Here is a 19,502-nt window from a genome sequence, read left to right on the forward strand (position 1 = left end):
TTAAAAATTTGTATAAGTTTTATTTTACTAATTTTTTAAAAACCGACATAATTTATTTGTTAAACTTTATATATAGAATGGTAGAAATTTTTTTGCAGAAATTTGAGGGCTTTGTTAGCTAGCTAATTTTATTTAAAATTATTTTTTTATTTTAGGCTAGCTAATTAATTTAAAATTATTTTTTATTTTAACTAGTTAATTAATTTAAAATTATTTTTTTATTTTAGCTAGCTAATTAATTTAAAATTATTTTATTTTTTTAGGAAGGTATGGGATGGGTAGGTCATAAATTTATGTGCTCATATATATATATATATATATATATGTGTGTGTGGGCTATTGATACTTACTTGCTCTACCGGTACACAGACAAAACAATATCCAGGTAACTGCCAGTGCAAAACTAAACTTTCCCACTGTAAACCATAGTAGGACTGAGTAGAGGGGTGCCGATCGTTGGACTTTCCAAAAAGTATTACTCCACATATAGACAATACAAATAGCCGATAGACTCGACAGCCAACCGACCACTTCGTACTCAATCCTGAGGCCAGACCAGTCCCGTCGGATTAGATAACCGCCGGTTACACCGGTAACAAAACCGACCAGATATTGTGTGGTCGACAAGTGATACCAGCTAAAGGACCGGTAGATTTGTTCAGTCGAGTCCATTTGTATGTATTGCATTTGCGGTAGTATATTGTAGACGAGGGCCGGCAGTACCGATACGACCATTCCTACGGCTAGTACACCGCAAGCTAGATATAGACCGCGCCGGGAGTTACGGTGATAGACGATGACAATCATGGGTACCAGTATGTGCAGCTGAAACAGGGCCGACACAAACCAGGTACTCGGGTTGCACTGGTAGGTGTGATGTTTATTATTATTATTATTATTATTATTATTTTTAAAAAAATATATTCAAAAAAATATATTTAAAAAATTATATTTAAAAAAATATATTTAAAAATAATATATTTAAAAATAATATATTTAAAAAATATATTTAAAATAATATATTTAAAAAATTATATTTAAAAATAATATATTTAAAAATAATATATTTAAAAAAATATATTTTAAATAATATATTTTAAAAAATAATGTTTATATGATTAAAAATTTTATTATATGATTTATAATTTAAAAAATTTAATTTTGATTAAGATTACTGGTATATTATAATGATAATAATTAAAAATTTATAAAATCAATTAATATATCATTTTTATTAATTTAATTTAAATATAATATTAAATTATTAATAATACTCAAGATATTTAATTAAGATATAAATTATTATTTTTATATATATAAATATTATATTTAAATTTCAAAACATTTATATCAATATGTACAACTAAAAATTATATTATATTTTTTTTGGTTTGTTTTAATCAGTTATTTAACTAATTTATTATTTAACTATTTAATTAATTATTTATTTTATTTTTTTCTATTATTAAGATTAAAAAAAAATTTTGGATTAGTATTGTTGAAAATTATAAAAATCATATCAAAAAGTATAATATACTAGACTATTGTTATTATTTTATATATAATATAATAAAAATGTATAATTAAATAATTATAATTTAATACATACATAGGGAACAGCCTGTTGACGGTCCATAATACCCAACTGATCGTTATAATTGCCAATAAATAGAAAACCAAACAGTACTACTTGCCAATTTTCGCACCCCCTGGTCACCCATTGTACGCCCTCGTCCCAAATCGGACCACTGCCCATCAGGGGCAGTACAAACAAAAATATAATTGATCCCAACAATGGTACAGCAAACCGCAGATAACGGGTTAGTATGTATTTGAAATAGTTGAATACCCTGGTGTTCCCCCCATTACGTTCCAGTTTACTTAGTAGACTATTTGATAGCATAAAACCACTTTGAAATTTGGGAAAGGTAGGTAGGTGTGTGTGTGGGTGTATTTAAAAAAATAAATAATTAAAATTAATTAATATTAATTTAAAAAATATTTTTAAAAAATTTGTTAGTTTTTTTGTTTGTTTTAATTAAAAATTTATATCTAAATTGAAAATTACTATTATTTTTGTTTTTTTCATTATTATAATTACAATTTAATACTTAAATATTACTTAATAACAAAATTGTTTTATTATTATAAATATTATAATTATTTATAGTTTTTTAATTAGTTTATTAGAAATACTAATTAGTATTATTTTAAAAATATTTTTAAAATTTGTTAGTTTTTATTTATTTATTTTTTTGTGAATAAAAAATTATATATAAATTGAAAATTACTATTATTTTTGTTTTTTTTCATTACTATAATTACAATTTAATACCTAAATATTACTTTAACAACAAAAAAAATGTTTTACTATTATAACTATTAAAATTATTTGTAGTTTTTTTAATTAGAAAATAATAATTATTATTATTAATATTATTAGTTTAACTATTTATTTGACTGCTATTATATACAGTATAATATTAATTAAATATATTATATTTTAATAAAAAAAATACTAACAATATATCAACAAAAATTTTTTTTTATATAATTTACTATTTAATTTCTTATATATATTTCATTTAACAACAAACTAATAATTTTCAATTTAGATAACTTTTATTATACTTTAAAAAAAATTGTCAATAATTATACAATACTAGTAGTAATACCATACCTCATAATAAATAGTATATCGAAAAACAATGTATTCCTCAATGTTGTATACCTGTCCAGCTCCAGTACCCTATAGGGATAGGTAGCGTAGGCACGTTTCAGGGTAACTATACCGATGGTAGCCATTGTATTATACAAATGAAATACATAGATATGCATAATGACAAACAACCGGATGGTGTCCAACGAAACAAACCGATTATTATTAGGAGTATTGATTGTTTTGTTTCGATGGCTACCGTTCCCTGAGGAGGACGAGTAAGAGGAGGAGGAGGAGGACGGGTAGGCTAACAGTTCCCGGGTATTGGTTACCAATGAAAACGTATAGTAATAGGGACTGATAACCAGTGGATCCTCTTCGACAAACTTGGTATCCGATCCCAAGGTCTGGCTATCATCTGATAGACTACGCTCGTAGACAATGTTATAGATTTCGATACCCGTCGACGTTATGGTCAGTATTGTCAGCACTACTAGTGTCATACTATATATAGTGTGTGTGTGGGAGGGGTGGGTGTATGGGAGGGTTGTGTAAACATATGAAAAATAAATAATTAATTAATTACTAGTAAATGCATATAAAAAAAAATTTGAATAAAATTTTTTGTTTGTTTGTTAATATTAATATACAGTATATCATATATATATATATATATACTGTATTTATATATACAGTATATATACTGTATATATTACAATAGTTATGTTTTTTTTGTTAAATTAAAAATATTTACTATATCTTTTTAAATATTAAATTCATCAAGATCATTTTCAAATATTTCATTATTATAATAATTTAGATGTAATTTTTTTTTAGTTTAAAAACTAATTAATTAATTAATTAATTAATTAAATTAGATATATATTAATAATAATTACATTGACAACAATTGCATCAGGGTATAGTCCTCTTGTTTATCATTACGTATACAGTGTCGGCCTAATTCAAGTGGCAATCTGGTTATGGGATACATAACTGAGGGTGTTGTGGGGGGGGTGTAGGTGTAGGTGTCGTCCGGTTTATAATACAACAACAACACAAATAGCAAATTAATTAATTATAATTAAATGTTAAGTTTGTTTGTTTGTATATAAAAACCATACATACCTTTATTGATAAACTCCTCGATTTCATTGCGCTTACAATAGTGAGGTGTGCACAGTCCTAACCGATAGGTCGACCCCCGATATAGATTGAGGTTTTCAATCATTTTTACAATGGTAGTCGAGTTGGCACCGTTAAAATATTTGAACGGTGCTATACCTTGGTCATCAAATAGGGGATCGTAGCCATCCCCCGGGGTATATGAGCCAACCTCTGGATAGGGTAGTACAACTTTGACCAAACAATACTGGCCTTTGACTACCAGACCCCTGTCCTCAGGGCTTTCGATGGCCAGACATTCGTCGTATTCGCCAAAACTAGAGTGTTTCCCATCGGCCGTTCCCGTCTCCATAATCCGACCCATTGTATCCATAACTACATAATTATAAATAATTATTAATTATTAATTATAGACATAAATATTATTTAGAAATTATGGAAATAAATAAATAATTTTTTTCTGGGTGGGGTGGGGGTGGGGGTAATAAACAAATTGTTTATATAAGCTATTATTAAGTAGTTATTTTTTTCAAAAATAATAATATATTTTTTTTAATTTAAAATAATTTTAATATTAAGTTGAAGTTTAATATAATATTAGATATAAATTATAGCAAATTTAATCCTAATATTAATATAGTTAAAAAAATTAATTTAATAATAGATTTTTTTTTAATAAATATTTTACTAATTAGATAAATATATTTTTTTTTAAAAATGTAATAAATAGTTATTTTAATATTTGGTTAATAGATAATTAAAAATAAAATAATTTATATTATTTTATATTTATTATTATATCGTATCTATTATTTATTAAATCTATGGTTTATTTAATAATTATAATAATTTTATATTTAGCTTAATGTTTGCAGTTAATGTTTAACAATTATTGTCAATTGTTTAAAATAACTAACATTACCTAGTATCATTGATAAAACAAAATTTAACAAGTATATTTATTACATTCAAATGCATTCAAGTGTTAGTTTAATTTTGTGTAATTTATAATATATTATTAATTTATAGAAATATTATTATTATTATTATTATTATTTTTGATAATATGTATTAAGTTTCAAATAGCGTGATTAAGTTTTTTTTATTTAAAAAAAATAAGTTAACATAAAAATATTAATTTTATTGATAAAAACTAATGATAGATACAGTAAATCATATTAAAGTTAATAATAATAATAATAATTGATTAATTGCTAATTATTATTATTGTAATTATAACCAAAAAAAAATACTATAGTAATAGTAACCTTGCTCCAAAAAATAAAAATCAAATAATAATAATAATGAATGTGTAAGTTTAATTAGTAAGTTAACTATTCAAGTATTATTATTTTTATTTAAATTGTTTAACTATTAGTGTACCCATAATTATAATGTTAATTAAACTGTTTGTTTGTTTATTTTGTTAGAAATTTGAATTAAAATTTAAATTAAATAAAATTTAAATGAATAAATAGTTGAAATTTATTCATAATTATTATTTTGTATTTAATCATTTTAGTTATTTATTTATTTTTTTGTTAATTGTTATTTAATTGTGTATTATATTTATATTAAAAATTTATCATTATATATAAACTTTATATAAATTAATATTATTTTTTTTATCTATACTATCTATTTATTATGTGACACACACATACATACACACATATACACACATAAATACACACACACACACATAAATACACACACACATAAATACACACACACATATATACACACATACATACACACATACATACACACATACATACACACATACATATACACACATATATACACACAGACACACACACATACATACACACATACATACACACATACATACACACATACATATACACACATATATACACACACATACACACATATACACACATATACACACATATACACACATATACACACATAAATACACACACACATATATACACACGTACATACACATACATACAATTGATTGCTATTGTGATAACTAACATAAATAATAATAATTTCATAGTAGGAAAAATATTAAAATGATAATACAGTTTCATTACAATTTTATTTTTCTAGTTCAAGTTTATTACCTAAATATATTTATTTAATTGAAATTTACTAATACAGATATCAACTAATATTATCTTTTTTTTCAACAAAAAAAAATACAAACATACACACACACACACACACAGACACACACACATACAAAATAATTATAATAATCTGATTTTTTAAACATTTATCAGATAACAAAAAAAATAATAATATGATATTATTTAAATTTTTACTCAATTTTTACTTAAAGATAATAACATCAAACAAACAAATAAAAATTGTAATTTTTACAGTATTATTATTATTATTATTATTATTATTATTATTATTATTACATATATAATATACAGTAGTAAAATAAATACAATATTTAATTTATAAATGATTTATTACATATCTATTATACACAAAAAGTAAAATATTTTACAATTAATATTATTTTTTTCAAAAAATACTTTATATATATATATATATATATATATATAAACTGTGGTATTAGTAATAATAATAATAATTTTAATTAAAAAATAGTTTTTTCTYTCATTTTAACAATTGATTATTGATTGTGTGTATGTGTTATAGTTATACTTTAATAATAATAATATTAATTAATTTTATTTTTACAATTATAATTAATAAATAATTTCAAACAAAATTTATTGCGTAATTTTAGTATATTATATTATTATTATTATTATAATAGTTGTATTACTATTAGTGTCATTTTATAAAAGTTATTGTATTATTTTTATTTAATAATAATAATAATAACACAAATTTTTATTATTATACTGTATTAATATATTACTATTATATATATATATATCAAATAATTTGTATAAATGTTTATTTGAATATTTATTACCAAAAAAATAAAATTGCGCTAACATTTGATAAATTTGATGCAATTTACTAAATTAAAGATTATATATATACAGTATATATATTTAATACAATTTAAATATTTTTTATTTTTTTTAAATATATATATATATAATCTTATTAAATAAATTATTAGATATTTTTTTTTTAATTTTATTTGTTATATAGTGTTGCTATAAAACCTATAAATTATTGTATTAACTAAATTACTCAAATAATTCATATTACAGTTATATATATTTAAAATTATTTTTTTTAATAAAAAACATGAAACCTTATCCATCATTATCAATCTAGATTTATATATTTATTTAAAAAAATAAAATAAATATATTTGTTTAGATTTTAATAATGATAATAATTAAATTATATATTATATATATATATATATATATTAAAAGGTAATATACATATAATGGTTAAACATGCAAAAAAAATAAAATAAAATTATAATAATAATTTAGACACCAAAAAATTATTATTATTATTATTATTATTTTATTATTATACAATAATTATTATTTTTTTCTTATAATTAACACTTAATTATTTATCATTATTTGATTAATATATAATATAAATATAATATTTAATATTTTATTTATCATATGATATATATATATATATATAAATATAGTGATCTCATTTTCATTATACAATATATATAAATGAAACACAAAAAATCCCATTTAGAAATAAATAGTAATATATATATATATATATATATATATATATATATATATATATATATATATATATAAGTTTTGTTGAAATATTTGATGCAATTATTGATAGGAAAATTTTTTTTTAATGAAATGCCAGCCGAAAGGCATTTTTAACTTTTAAATAATATTAATAATAATAATACAAACATTACATATGGTATCTGTAATATACATATGTTGTATATACAGTGTATATATATATATAACAATCATACAATTTATTGCATAACATATATATAGAAATATATATATATATTTATATGTATTATATATATATATAAACCAATTGTAATAGCATTTGGTTTTTTAGTTTTGTTTTGTTGTTTTGTTTGTTGAAAAATTGTTTTAAAAGTGTTTTATCTTTTTGCTCTCATAAATCAATTTAAACTATTTTTTTTTTGCTTTTATATATATATTTGTTTTTTTTGTATTGTTATTATTATTATTACATATATATTATACAGTGTTTCAAATGAAACACACAAATAAATAAAAAAGTTATTGATTTTTGTTGTTGTTAATGTATTATAAATAATAATATTATTATTTTATTTTATTTATTTATTTTTTGTATGTGTATTTCTATCTGTCTATCTATTTATCTATCACTCATTCATTATATAATAATAATAATAATGGTTTAAAATTTTTTTAAAAAATATTTTACCAAAAAATAAAAATAAAAACCTGAATAATATTTTAATTATTGTATATTTATTTTTTTATAAGATTTTATTTTATTATTGATTTTATAATATATATAAATATTTTAAATGTTTTTTTTTGTGTGTGAATAACTTATATATAATAAAAATTTTTGTTTAGTATTAATACAATAATAAATGATTCAAAGTTTTTTTTTTGAATTTATTTCAATAATTTTTTTTTATAGATAATAGTAAATTGTAAACAACAAAAAATTAATTTAAATATTTGTAAAACATATTAGAAATTTTTTAACAAATAAATAACAAATTTAGTATCAATATATAATAGCAAACAATATTTATATTATTATTATTATTATTGCTACTAATATATTGAAACTATTATTTATTTTATTTTACAAATAAATAATATTTAAGTTATTGTTGTGTAATAAGTATTTTTTTTTTGTAAATAATAAAATATTTTGTAATTTATTAATTGAATTTTTTTCTATAAAATAATTTTATTAACGCGTATTTCAAATTAATTCAAATGTTTTTAATTTAATAAATGTAAAAAAATATTTTAGTTTTTTAGTAAATATTTAATCAAAAAAAAACAACAACAATTTTAAATGATATTTTGTTGTTGTTGTAAAATTTGATTAAATTTTTTAAAAATATTTATTGACAAACTGTTATCAATTTTATTTTTAAATTATATTTTTATTGTTTAGTATACACCACTAATATTACATAAATTTAATTAAACAACTAATAATAATTAGTATATTAATTGAAATTTTTAGATATAATAAATATTTATAATCTATTAATTTTAAAAATTATAAATTTTTTTAAAAATTCAATGTATAGAAGTATATATTTTTATAATATTACATTATTATTATTATTATTATTATTATAAGTATTAGTATTAAATATTTATAAAAACTTTAAAAATATATAAATATATGCTTTTAGTTATCAAAAAAATATTACAATTATTTTTACTTAAGTATTTTATTAAATAATACTAAAAAAAATTGGTATAATCTATAAACAATTATTTTTAAAAACCTACTTAAAAACCCATTATTATTATTAGTATTATTATTATCCCCCATTAAAAGTGTATACTAAAAATAAATATATAGTTAATATAATAAATATCTATATATTTTTTTTATTTGCTTAGTATTAGTATTATTATTATCGTATATATTAAATATATTATATATAAAGTATCATATGATTTCGTATTATATTTAATATAGCAATTATTATGATAACTATTATATCAATATATACTAAAAAATTATATTAAAATAATATATATACTATTAATAATTGAGTTACCAAGATATCATATTTTATATATATATATATATATATATATATTATATAATATATATATCAAATATACTGGATATTATATATATATTATATTTGAGATATCATTTTTTAAATATTTATTTAAAATTAAAAAATATTATAAAATAATCATATGTTAAGTGATTATGTGTTGTATAGTATACTGTATAAGATAATAACTACAACAAAAAATATTATAATAATAAAGTTATTGTATATAAAAAAATAATTAATTATTTTATCATTTATAAAATCATTGATTTAAATTAAAGTAGGCTTTAATTTTTGAATTATTATTTTGTTTTTAAAAAATAATATATTATTAAATATAATTTTTAAATGATATGTAGTATATAATTAATTTTTGTAATATACTGTATATTTAATAATTGATAAAATTAATAAATATAACTATAATTTATTCAATTTTTAAAAAAAAATTTAATTAATGTTGTTGTACTTGAATTTATAATTTATTTTTTTTTGTATTAAATATATTTAGTAATAAAATTTTAAAATATACAAATAGTAGTTTTTTTTTAAATAAGTGCAATTATTTTAATTTATATATATATATTCAAGGTTCAATAATTATATATATGATATATATTTATTTGTCAATAATTTTTATTAACAAAAATCAAATCAATAAATTTTTGTTGAAATTTGCACCTAATAATATTTCAATTGAAATTAGCTATAATAAAAATTATTTATCATATATATCATATATCTAAAATATTATTTATTATTATAGCTAATTTCAATTGATTATTATTAGGTGCAAATTTTTATAGATTTRATTTTTGTTAATAAAAATTTGATTTACATATATATATATGATATTAAAAATTATAATTATTTTTATTTTTCAATTAAGTACATATGAAAATATTTGTTTTTTTAAGTGCATTTTATTGTCAATCATTAATATTTATATATAAATATTTTTATTTTTTTTWAAACAAATAATTAATTCAACTGTATATACCTGTATATATTATATGAATTATTTACTAATATATATATATATATATAAAACTATAATTACTAAATAATAATAATAAAMTGGCCAACTATTCAAGGATTAGCCTTGATTAGTTTATTATTATTTTTTAAAAATATAATTATTATTTTATAGATAATCAAATAATATGAATAAAATAAAATTTTTAATTAATTTAAATTTAAAAAAATAATAATAATAGTAATTTACAAAATTTATTGAAAGTTATAAAATTAGTACTAATAATGTAGTATTTAGTAAACAAAAAAAATTATATTTAAATTAAATGTTTTAAAAACTTTATTATTTAAATATTAGTATTATTTATTAGTTTTTTTGTTGTTATAATAATATACATTTATTTTTATTTTAAAAATAAATGCTAAAAATATATCAAAAATATTTGTAATGCTTTTAATAAATTTAATAAATTATTTCGTAAAAACATTTTTAGTTTATTTATTTTGTTATTTTTTTTTAAAAAAAAATCACTAATGTAGTTTGATCAGTCTATATTAGTTTATTATTTTATTATTTATCAATTTAACTTTAATAATAAAAAAATATTGTATATCTATTTATCTATTACTTATATATATTTTTTTACTATCAATATAATGTAGTCTATTATTATTATTATTATTATTTTTTAATAGAAAATAAAAATCAATAAATGATTTTTTATATATATCTAAATATATAACAAATAAAGGGTAATTGATTTTACAAACATATACTGTATATATCTATACTATAATTTATACAATACATAATGTATACAAATATATATATATAGATAGATAGATATGTTATACTTTAATGGATGTTTATATATATTTTTATATTAATAAATTTGTTTTATATATATATATATATATATATATATTAATCATATATTTTTTATACAGTATATTATATAATAGTTTAATATAGTGGAAATTATTATAGTTTTATTTCTAAAAAAAATAATTGACCCTAGGTAATATTAAATTTCATAAATTAAAAATTAAAACAATAATAATAATAATCTACAATTTTGTGTGGGTGTGTATTTGTTAGTGGGTGTGTGTGTGTGTGTGTGTGTGTGTGTGTTTAGATAAAATCAAATTTATTATTATAAAATATAGATAGATTTAAATATTTTTTTAAAACTATTGATTTATAGGTGGAAAAAAAGATAATAAATATCATTAATTTATTGTTAATTTATATAAATAATTTAGTTTAAAAACTTTTAATAGATTTTTTTTAAATAATAATAAATTACTGATAATATTGATAGAGATTTATTATTATTGATTTTTTTCTGATATAAAAAATATTGAGAAAAAAAGTTTTTTTTATTAAAAAAAATAATTAAACTCTAATATTGATTATTAAAATAAGTGATTTTATTAAATTTAAATAATAAGAAAAAATTTCTACAATTTCTACTATAGTTTAATCTAACTATTAATATATATATATATATATATATATATATACTTTTTAGGCATAGTTCATGTTAAGACGTCCAAAAAAATGTATACAATATAATAGTAATAACATAATATTTACAGTATATAATAATAATAAAAAAACTAATAATTTGTTTGTTTGTTTAGTTGACTATCCATTAACATATCACACACACACACCCCTCACATATATATATTTTCAAACCACCCAACCCCCCCATAACCCACATAATTTTATCGGGGGTAACGTCCTACCTAGTATCAGTTTAAATATAATATATATATAACTGTATATATTTAAACCTTATATATATATATACAGTATTTGAACTGATACTAGGTAGGGCGTCCCCCCCCCCAGATAAACTTATGGGGATTTATTTGGGGGTAGGGGTGTGGGGAAAATATGAAAAATGTGAGGGGGGATAAAAATAATATATATATGTTATTATCAATAAATTTTTTTTTTTAAAAATTACTAAAATATAATTTTTTTTTTTTAAATAATTTCCAAATAATACATACATTTATTAGCCCATAGTTTATTGTTTCGGAGGCCGGATATTAGGGAGAAAAAGGAGGCGAAACACTCGGGACTCAATACGATATCAATACTGGAAACAAATGCCAACAATTCGGTATCGAAACCTTTTTTCGGTGCAAAATAATCCCTATATAATTGGCGCACGTGTCGGATACGTGCAAACGTATCGTTAATATGTGGGACACGTTTGCTAAATGTTAAGTTTTTATTCAGCTCATGTATGGCAATCATTTTCGATAGGACACCCTCGTTGTTATTGCCGCTATCACATCCCTGTCCACCACCACTACCGGAGCCATCAATTTCTTCGTCATCGTAACCAAGATCTTCATCGTCGCCGACAAACGTATTGTTTGTTGTTGTATCGGTAGTATCGGTACTACTAGTGCTGGTGGTGTTAGCACTGGTATTATTGCTGGTACTATTACTGGCCTGTAGACTACCGGTGCTGTCATCGGTGTCATCGGTATCATAATTGACAAACGATATCAGTTTATCAGCATTGTTTGCACTGTTAGTATAGTTATTTAGGTTATTAGTATTCACACCATCAATACTACTGCCATAATCATCAATGTCTTCATCAATCAGTAGTTTAGGTCTTATAAGTCTATCATCACTACTATTATTACTATTACTATCACTTGTTGTTGTTGACCTACCAGTGCTTATTAGGCTAACTATTGTGGTTACATCACTACTATTAGTATAATTATTATTATTGCCAATAATTTTGTTAGTTGTTGTTGAGTTTGTTTGACAAAACACTACATTATTATTATAATAATTATTTAGATTAACTAATATTAATAGTAATAAAAATAATAGACTACTACTAAATGATTGACACAATTGTGCCAAAAAATTGTTTGTTTTGACATTCAAGCACTTCATCACTAATTAATTTAATTAATTGATTGATTTATGTATTTATGTATTTTTTTAATTAATTAATTAATTTTTTGTGTAGTTTATAATTAATATATCAAATATATTAATTATTTTATGTTTTCACAATTTATTATTATTATTATTATTATTATAAAATAATGTTGTAATCAAAACTATTTGATGTGTAAATAATTAAATTATTTAATATATATATATATATATATATATACATAAAATACAACACAACAAACAAACAAAAAACCACTAATTTATTATTAAAAATATTAATAATATTATTAATAATAATTTTTTTCAATCAATAAAACAACTAAAAAAATAATAATATATGATATAAATATATTTTTACTATAAAAAATGCATTACAAAAACTATAATAATAAATGAAAAAATATTTTTTCACATTTTATTCCTCATATTTTTTGGTGTAAATTATTATTATTATTATTACATTATATATATATATATATAATAAACTCAAGCATAACATGATATGTGTGGTATATTTGATGACATTTTATTTTCACAGTAAAATAAAAACTAAAATTATATATAAATTTAAAATATATATAATATATATTATAATATAGTGTATATATAATATATAAAGTTTAAAAACACATTTAACTAGTGAACAACAAATTGCTAATAATTTGTTAAAAAACAATTTAAACGCAAAAATTTAATGTAAAATGTAATGTCGTGTATATAAGTGTATAGTTTGTTGGTATAGTAGTTGTTGTTGTTTTAGTAATGTTGTTGTTGTTGTTGTCGGCATGAAATACCAGTGCTTACTAGTAGTAGTAGTAGTAGTAGTAGTAGTATAATATGTATTAATGTTATGGGCTATTACTACAGTATATGCTTATGTGTTTTTTCAACTGTATGTTTGCCTATCATTGGCATCATTTCTCTCTCTCTCTCTCTCTCTCTCTCTCTCTCTCTCTCTCTCTCTCTCTCTCTCTTTGCATTTAAATATCTTGCAGAACCACTTTCACCATCACTGGTATGGTATGCCATAACAACCTACCAGTGCTGCTGGTCATATAGTTTATGTGTGTGTGTGTGTGCAATGGATATACCTTATTATTTTACTAGTGTGTGTATGTGTGTGTGTGTTTGTGTGTGTATGTGTGTATGTGTGTGTGTGTATGTGTGTGTGTATGTGTGTGTGTATGTGTGTGTGTATGTGTGTGTGTGTGTGTGTGTGTGTGTGTGTGTGTGTGTGTGTGTGTGTGTATGTGTGTGTGTGTGTGTGTGTGTGTGTGTGTGTGTGTGTATGTATGTGTGTGTATGTGATTGTGTGTATGCAATGGATATACCTTATTATTTTACTAGAGTGTGTGTGAGTATGTGACTATTTCATGGATAATCAACATTAAAGTAGTTTTTTAAATAAATATATATATATAATATATAATATAAAACAGGCTTTACTTTTAGTTTTTTTATAAAAAAATATTTTCAGAGGCTATAAAATATTGGGTAATAATATTAGAGAGAGAGAGAGAGAGAGAGAGAGAGAGAGAGAGAGAGAGAGAGAGAGAGAGAGAGAGAGAGAGAGAGAGAGAGAGTTGTTTTATGCATGAAATATATATATATATATATAAAAAAAAGTTTAGATAATAAAATTAAAATGCACTTGTCTTATTTACAATTTTTTTGATGAAGGTCACATTTTTCAATTTTTAACAAAAATAAAAGTGAAAAACTTAATGATATTTTATATTAAACTTTTAGAAATTAAAAGTTTTATATAAAAATTTAAAACTATATAATACTTACAGTATATTGCAATTAAAATTTTTTAATACTGATTTATTTAATTTTTTTTTTTTAAAAAGTAATACGATATCTATACTTAATTAATAAAATTTTTTATAATAATTTTTTTTTTAAAAAGTTAAAAAAACTTATTATTATTATTATTATCAAACTACTAATGCTATTTATGTATTTAATATGAGTAAAATATTAATTTTATAATTGATAATAATAATAATAAGCTTATTATACAATTAGACTATTTAAATAATATAATAATAATAATAATATTAAAACTAATTGTTTAAATTGTTTTTTCATGTTTTTTTTGTTAATTATATTAATAATTATATATATATTAAGCTTTAAACAATACAATGTATATATATATATATTGAAACAATTTATATATATATATAAATCAATATTTCTAGTATGTATTAATTGTTTAAATAATAATAATAATTACATAGAAATCCAACAAAAATAAATTGATTTCTACTAATGATAGTAATAATAATATTAATAATTTTTTTTAATAAAATCCGATTATTTTATTTAATTTTTATCCTTATATGCTATAAGTTTATTAAAGTTTATTACAGCAAAATAGTAGTAATAATAATAATAATAATTTGTATTTAGTTTTATTTTTAATTGATTTTTTTTGTATATATATATTTATTATTCATATATTTTGTATCTATTTATATATATATATATATATATATATATATATATATATATATATATATATATATATATATATATATATATATATATAACTTTATATAAAGTTATATAAAACGTGACTGTATTTGTCATTATACTAATAGATTTTAACAAAATAATAATAATAAAAATTAATATATCAATCAATACTCTAATGAATTAATTTAATTAATCAATATTAATAATTATAATAATTGATTTTCAAACAAACTTTAAAAGGTTTGTTTTATGGATTCTATATGTTTGTGTGTGTGTGTGTGTGTCTGTGTGTCTGTGTGTCTGTGTGTTGGTTTTCAAAGTGCGAATTTTAAAATTTTGATTTCAGATTTAGATTCTCCATCAAAAATAAGGTATAGGGGATCAGCATTGAAATTTTGATATCTCTTCAGGAACATAGAGAAAATGGCGGCCAAAGTACAAAAAATTATGTTATCAGATTTAATAAGCTTAGATAATCTTAAAAATTAAAAATATTATGATTCTATATAAAATTTTATTTTATATATACATAAAAATGGCTGCTAATATACAAAATTTATTAAATTAAAAAAATAGTATATTATTTACTACTATAGAATACAAATTTAAATTTAAACAAAAATACTGCACTTTTATATAGTAATATATAGTAATACATAGTAATATATAGTAATATATAGTAATATATAGTAATATATAGTAATATATAGTAATATATAGTAATATATAGTAATATATAGTAATATATAGTAATATATAGTAATATATAGTAATATATAGTAATATATAGTAATATATAGTAATATATAGTAATATATAGTAATATATAGTAATATATAGTAATATATAGTAATATATAGTAATATATAGTAATATATAGTAATATATAGTAATATATAGTAATATATAGTAACATATAGTACTATAATACATAGTAATAAATGGTAATATATATACATACAATACATACAATACATACAATACATACAATACATACAATACATACAATGCTTACAGTACTTACAATACTTACAATACTTACAATACTTACAATACATACAATCAACATTAATAATTGCGTTAACATTAATATTGCGTCAACATTAATATTACGTCAACATTTAATAATTGCGTTAACATTAATAATTGCGTCAACATTAATAATTACGTTAACATTAATAATTGCGTCAACATTAATAATTGCGTTAACATTAATATTACGTTAACATTAATAATTGCGTCAACATTAATATTACGTCAACATTTAATAATTTTAAAAAAGTGAAATTATTATTTCAAGTCTCAGTTCAAGTCGAGCCATCGAAGGGACAACATGTAAGTCAAATTTATTTCTTAATTAAATATAATTATTTTAAATATATTAATAATTAATTATTAATATTTATTTTTTATTTGATATTTGTGATTTTAATAATTGCGTCAACATTAATAATTGCGTCAACATTTATAATTGCGTCAACATTAATAATTGCGTTAACATTAATATTGCGTCAACATTAATATTACGTCATTTAATAATTTTAAATAGTGAAATTATTATTTCAAGTCTCAATTCAAGTCGAGCCATCGAAGGGGCAACATGTAAGTAAAATTTATTTCTTAATTAAATATAATTATTTTAAATATATTAATAATTAATTATTTATTTTTTATTTGATATTTGTGTGATTTTAATAATTGCGTCAACATTAATAATTGCGTCAACATTTATAATTACGTTAACATTAATATTGCGTCAACATTAATATTACGTCATTTAATAATTTTAAATAGTGAAATTATTATTTCAAGTCTCAGTTCAAGTCGAGCCATCGAAGGGACAACATGTAAGTCAAATTTATTTCTTAATTAAATATAATTATTTTAAATATATTAATAATTAATTATTAATATTTATTTTTTATTTGATATTTGTGTGATTTTAATAATTGCGTCAACATTAATATTACGTCAACATTTAATAATTTTAAATAAAGTGAAATTATTATTTCAAGTCTCAGTTCAAGTCGAGCCATCGAAGGGAATGTACTATCGTACTATGTACGTAATATTTATTTTTAACTAATCATATTACAGATTATTGTATTATATATTAATTGAATATTAAAATTCAAGTCATATTTAAGATCAAGACATTTATGATTATTTGAATAAAATGTCTACTATTAATATGTGCAACATTTGTCAATTGAATGTCGAACTTATTCAATTTGCTCTAATGGAAAAACCTTGTATTCACCGCTTTTGTCCTTCATGTTTGATGTCACTTATAAAGACTGCATTCGATCAATTTAAAGATCTCAACTGTGCATATTGTCGTAATTTATGGATGAATAAAAACGAACTTAATTTTGGAGTAAAAGCACATCTTCTTCAACATCCTAATTACTTTGATATTCTTGAAATTAATGTAAACAATAACTATAATATAGATAATCAAAATATTATGATAAATGATCAAATCGTGTCTTCAGAAATTATTTTTATTGAAGAAATAATTACAATTATTGACTATGAAATTATAACTATTGATTAAATAATTTGTATAAATTTCATTAAAAGAAAATTAATTAAATAAAAATATTTTTGAAAAAATTAATTTGAATAATATTTTCTTTATTTATGTGATTACCTTTTTGTTGCGTCAACATTTTATTGTGTTATAAAGTAGTAATTGTAAGTCAAGTCATTTAAAATCTGTCATTTTAAGGCGAGCTATCGGAGAGAACAGTCGTAATTAAAATAAATTATTTATAAATCTAAATTAGTTATCTTTATTCATAATAAATATTAATATTAGTATAAAATAATTACTTTATTTATGTGATTACCTTTTTGTAACATCAATATTATTATTGAGTCAACATTAATACGTCAACAGTTTATTGTAATATAAAGTAATAATTATAAGTCGTCATTTGAAGTCGAGCTATCGGAAAGAACAGTCGTAACTATTATAAATTATTTATAAATTTAAATATGTTATGTTTATTCCTAATTGATATAAATATTATTTTCTTTATTTATGTGATTACCTTTTTGTTGCGTCAACATTTTATTGTGATATAAAGAAGATATTGTAAGTCAAGTCATTTGAAATCTGTCATTCGAAGTCGAGCTATCGGAGAGAACAGTCGTAAGTATTATAAAATATTTATAAATTTAAATTAGTTATCTTTATTCATAATTAATGTAAATATTAATACAATATTTTCTTTATTTATGTGATTACCTTTTTGTTGCGTCAACATTATTATTACGTCAACATTTTATTGTTATAAAGTAATAATTGTAAGTCAAGTCATTTGAAGTCGAGCTATCGGACAGAACAGTCGTAAGTAATATTATAATTTAAAAACGTCTTAATTTTATATAATTATTATTTTTAATTATTTAATAGATAAATAAATATGTCTGATTCACAAGATTTTGACGATGAATTAGATGCTATTCTTGCAAACATAGAATTTGATGATAACGGTAATGTTATTGATATAGCGCAAATATTTGACGAAGAATTTGATGAAAGCCTTCAAAATATTGAATTTAATAATTATGGTCAAGTTATGAGTATAGAAGAAATAGTTCATGATGTTTTAAATCAACTTGTCATTGAT

General features: G+C 19.6%; 1 protein-coding gene across 1 annotated transcript in view; it reads right to left on the bottom strand.

Moving 5' to 3' along the window:
* The window catches only part of LOC128959293 (nose resistant to fluoxetine protein 6-like), a 20,183-nt gene extending 1,647 nt beyond the window's left edge, over positions 1 to 18,536 (bottom strand). The window contains exons 1-7 of the mRNA XM_054305235.1: positions 18,518 to 18,536; positions 12,462 to 13,247; positions 3,788 to 4,159; positions 3,559 to 3,655; positions 2,681 to 3,163; positions 1,610 to 1,910; positions 351 to 864 (exon numbers count right to left, since the gene is read on the bottom strand). Of these exons, the coding sequence (XP_054161210.1) occupies positions 351 to 864; positions 1,610 to 1,910; positions 2,681 to 3,163; positions 3,559 to 3,655; positions 3,788 to 4,159; positions 12,462 to 13,247; positions 18,518 to 18,536 (2,572 nt within the window). The remainder of the gene's footprint in view (positions 1 to 350; positions 865 to 1,609; positions 1,911 to 2,680; positions 3,164 to 3,558; positions 3,656 to 3,787; positions 4,160 to 12,461; positions 13,248 to 18,517) is intronic.
* Positions 18,537 to 19,502: the final 966 nt, after the last annotated feature.

This window comes from Oppia nitens, unplaced genomic scaffold, assembly GCF_028296485.1.
Source record: "Oppia nitens isolate AA-2021 unplaced genomic scaffold, nextdenovo-longstitch-racon4-pilon3 scaffold44_pilon_pilon_pilon, whole genome shotgun sequence".
In the NCBI taxonomy this organism is placed as follows: Eukaryota; Metazoa; Arthropoda; class Arachnida; order Sarcoptiformes; family Oppiidae; genus Oppia; species Oppia nitens.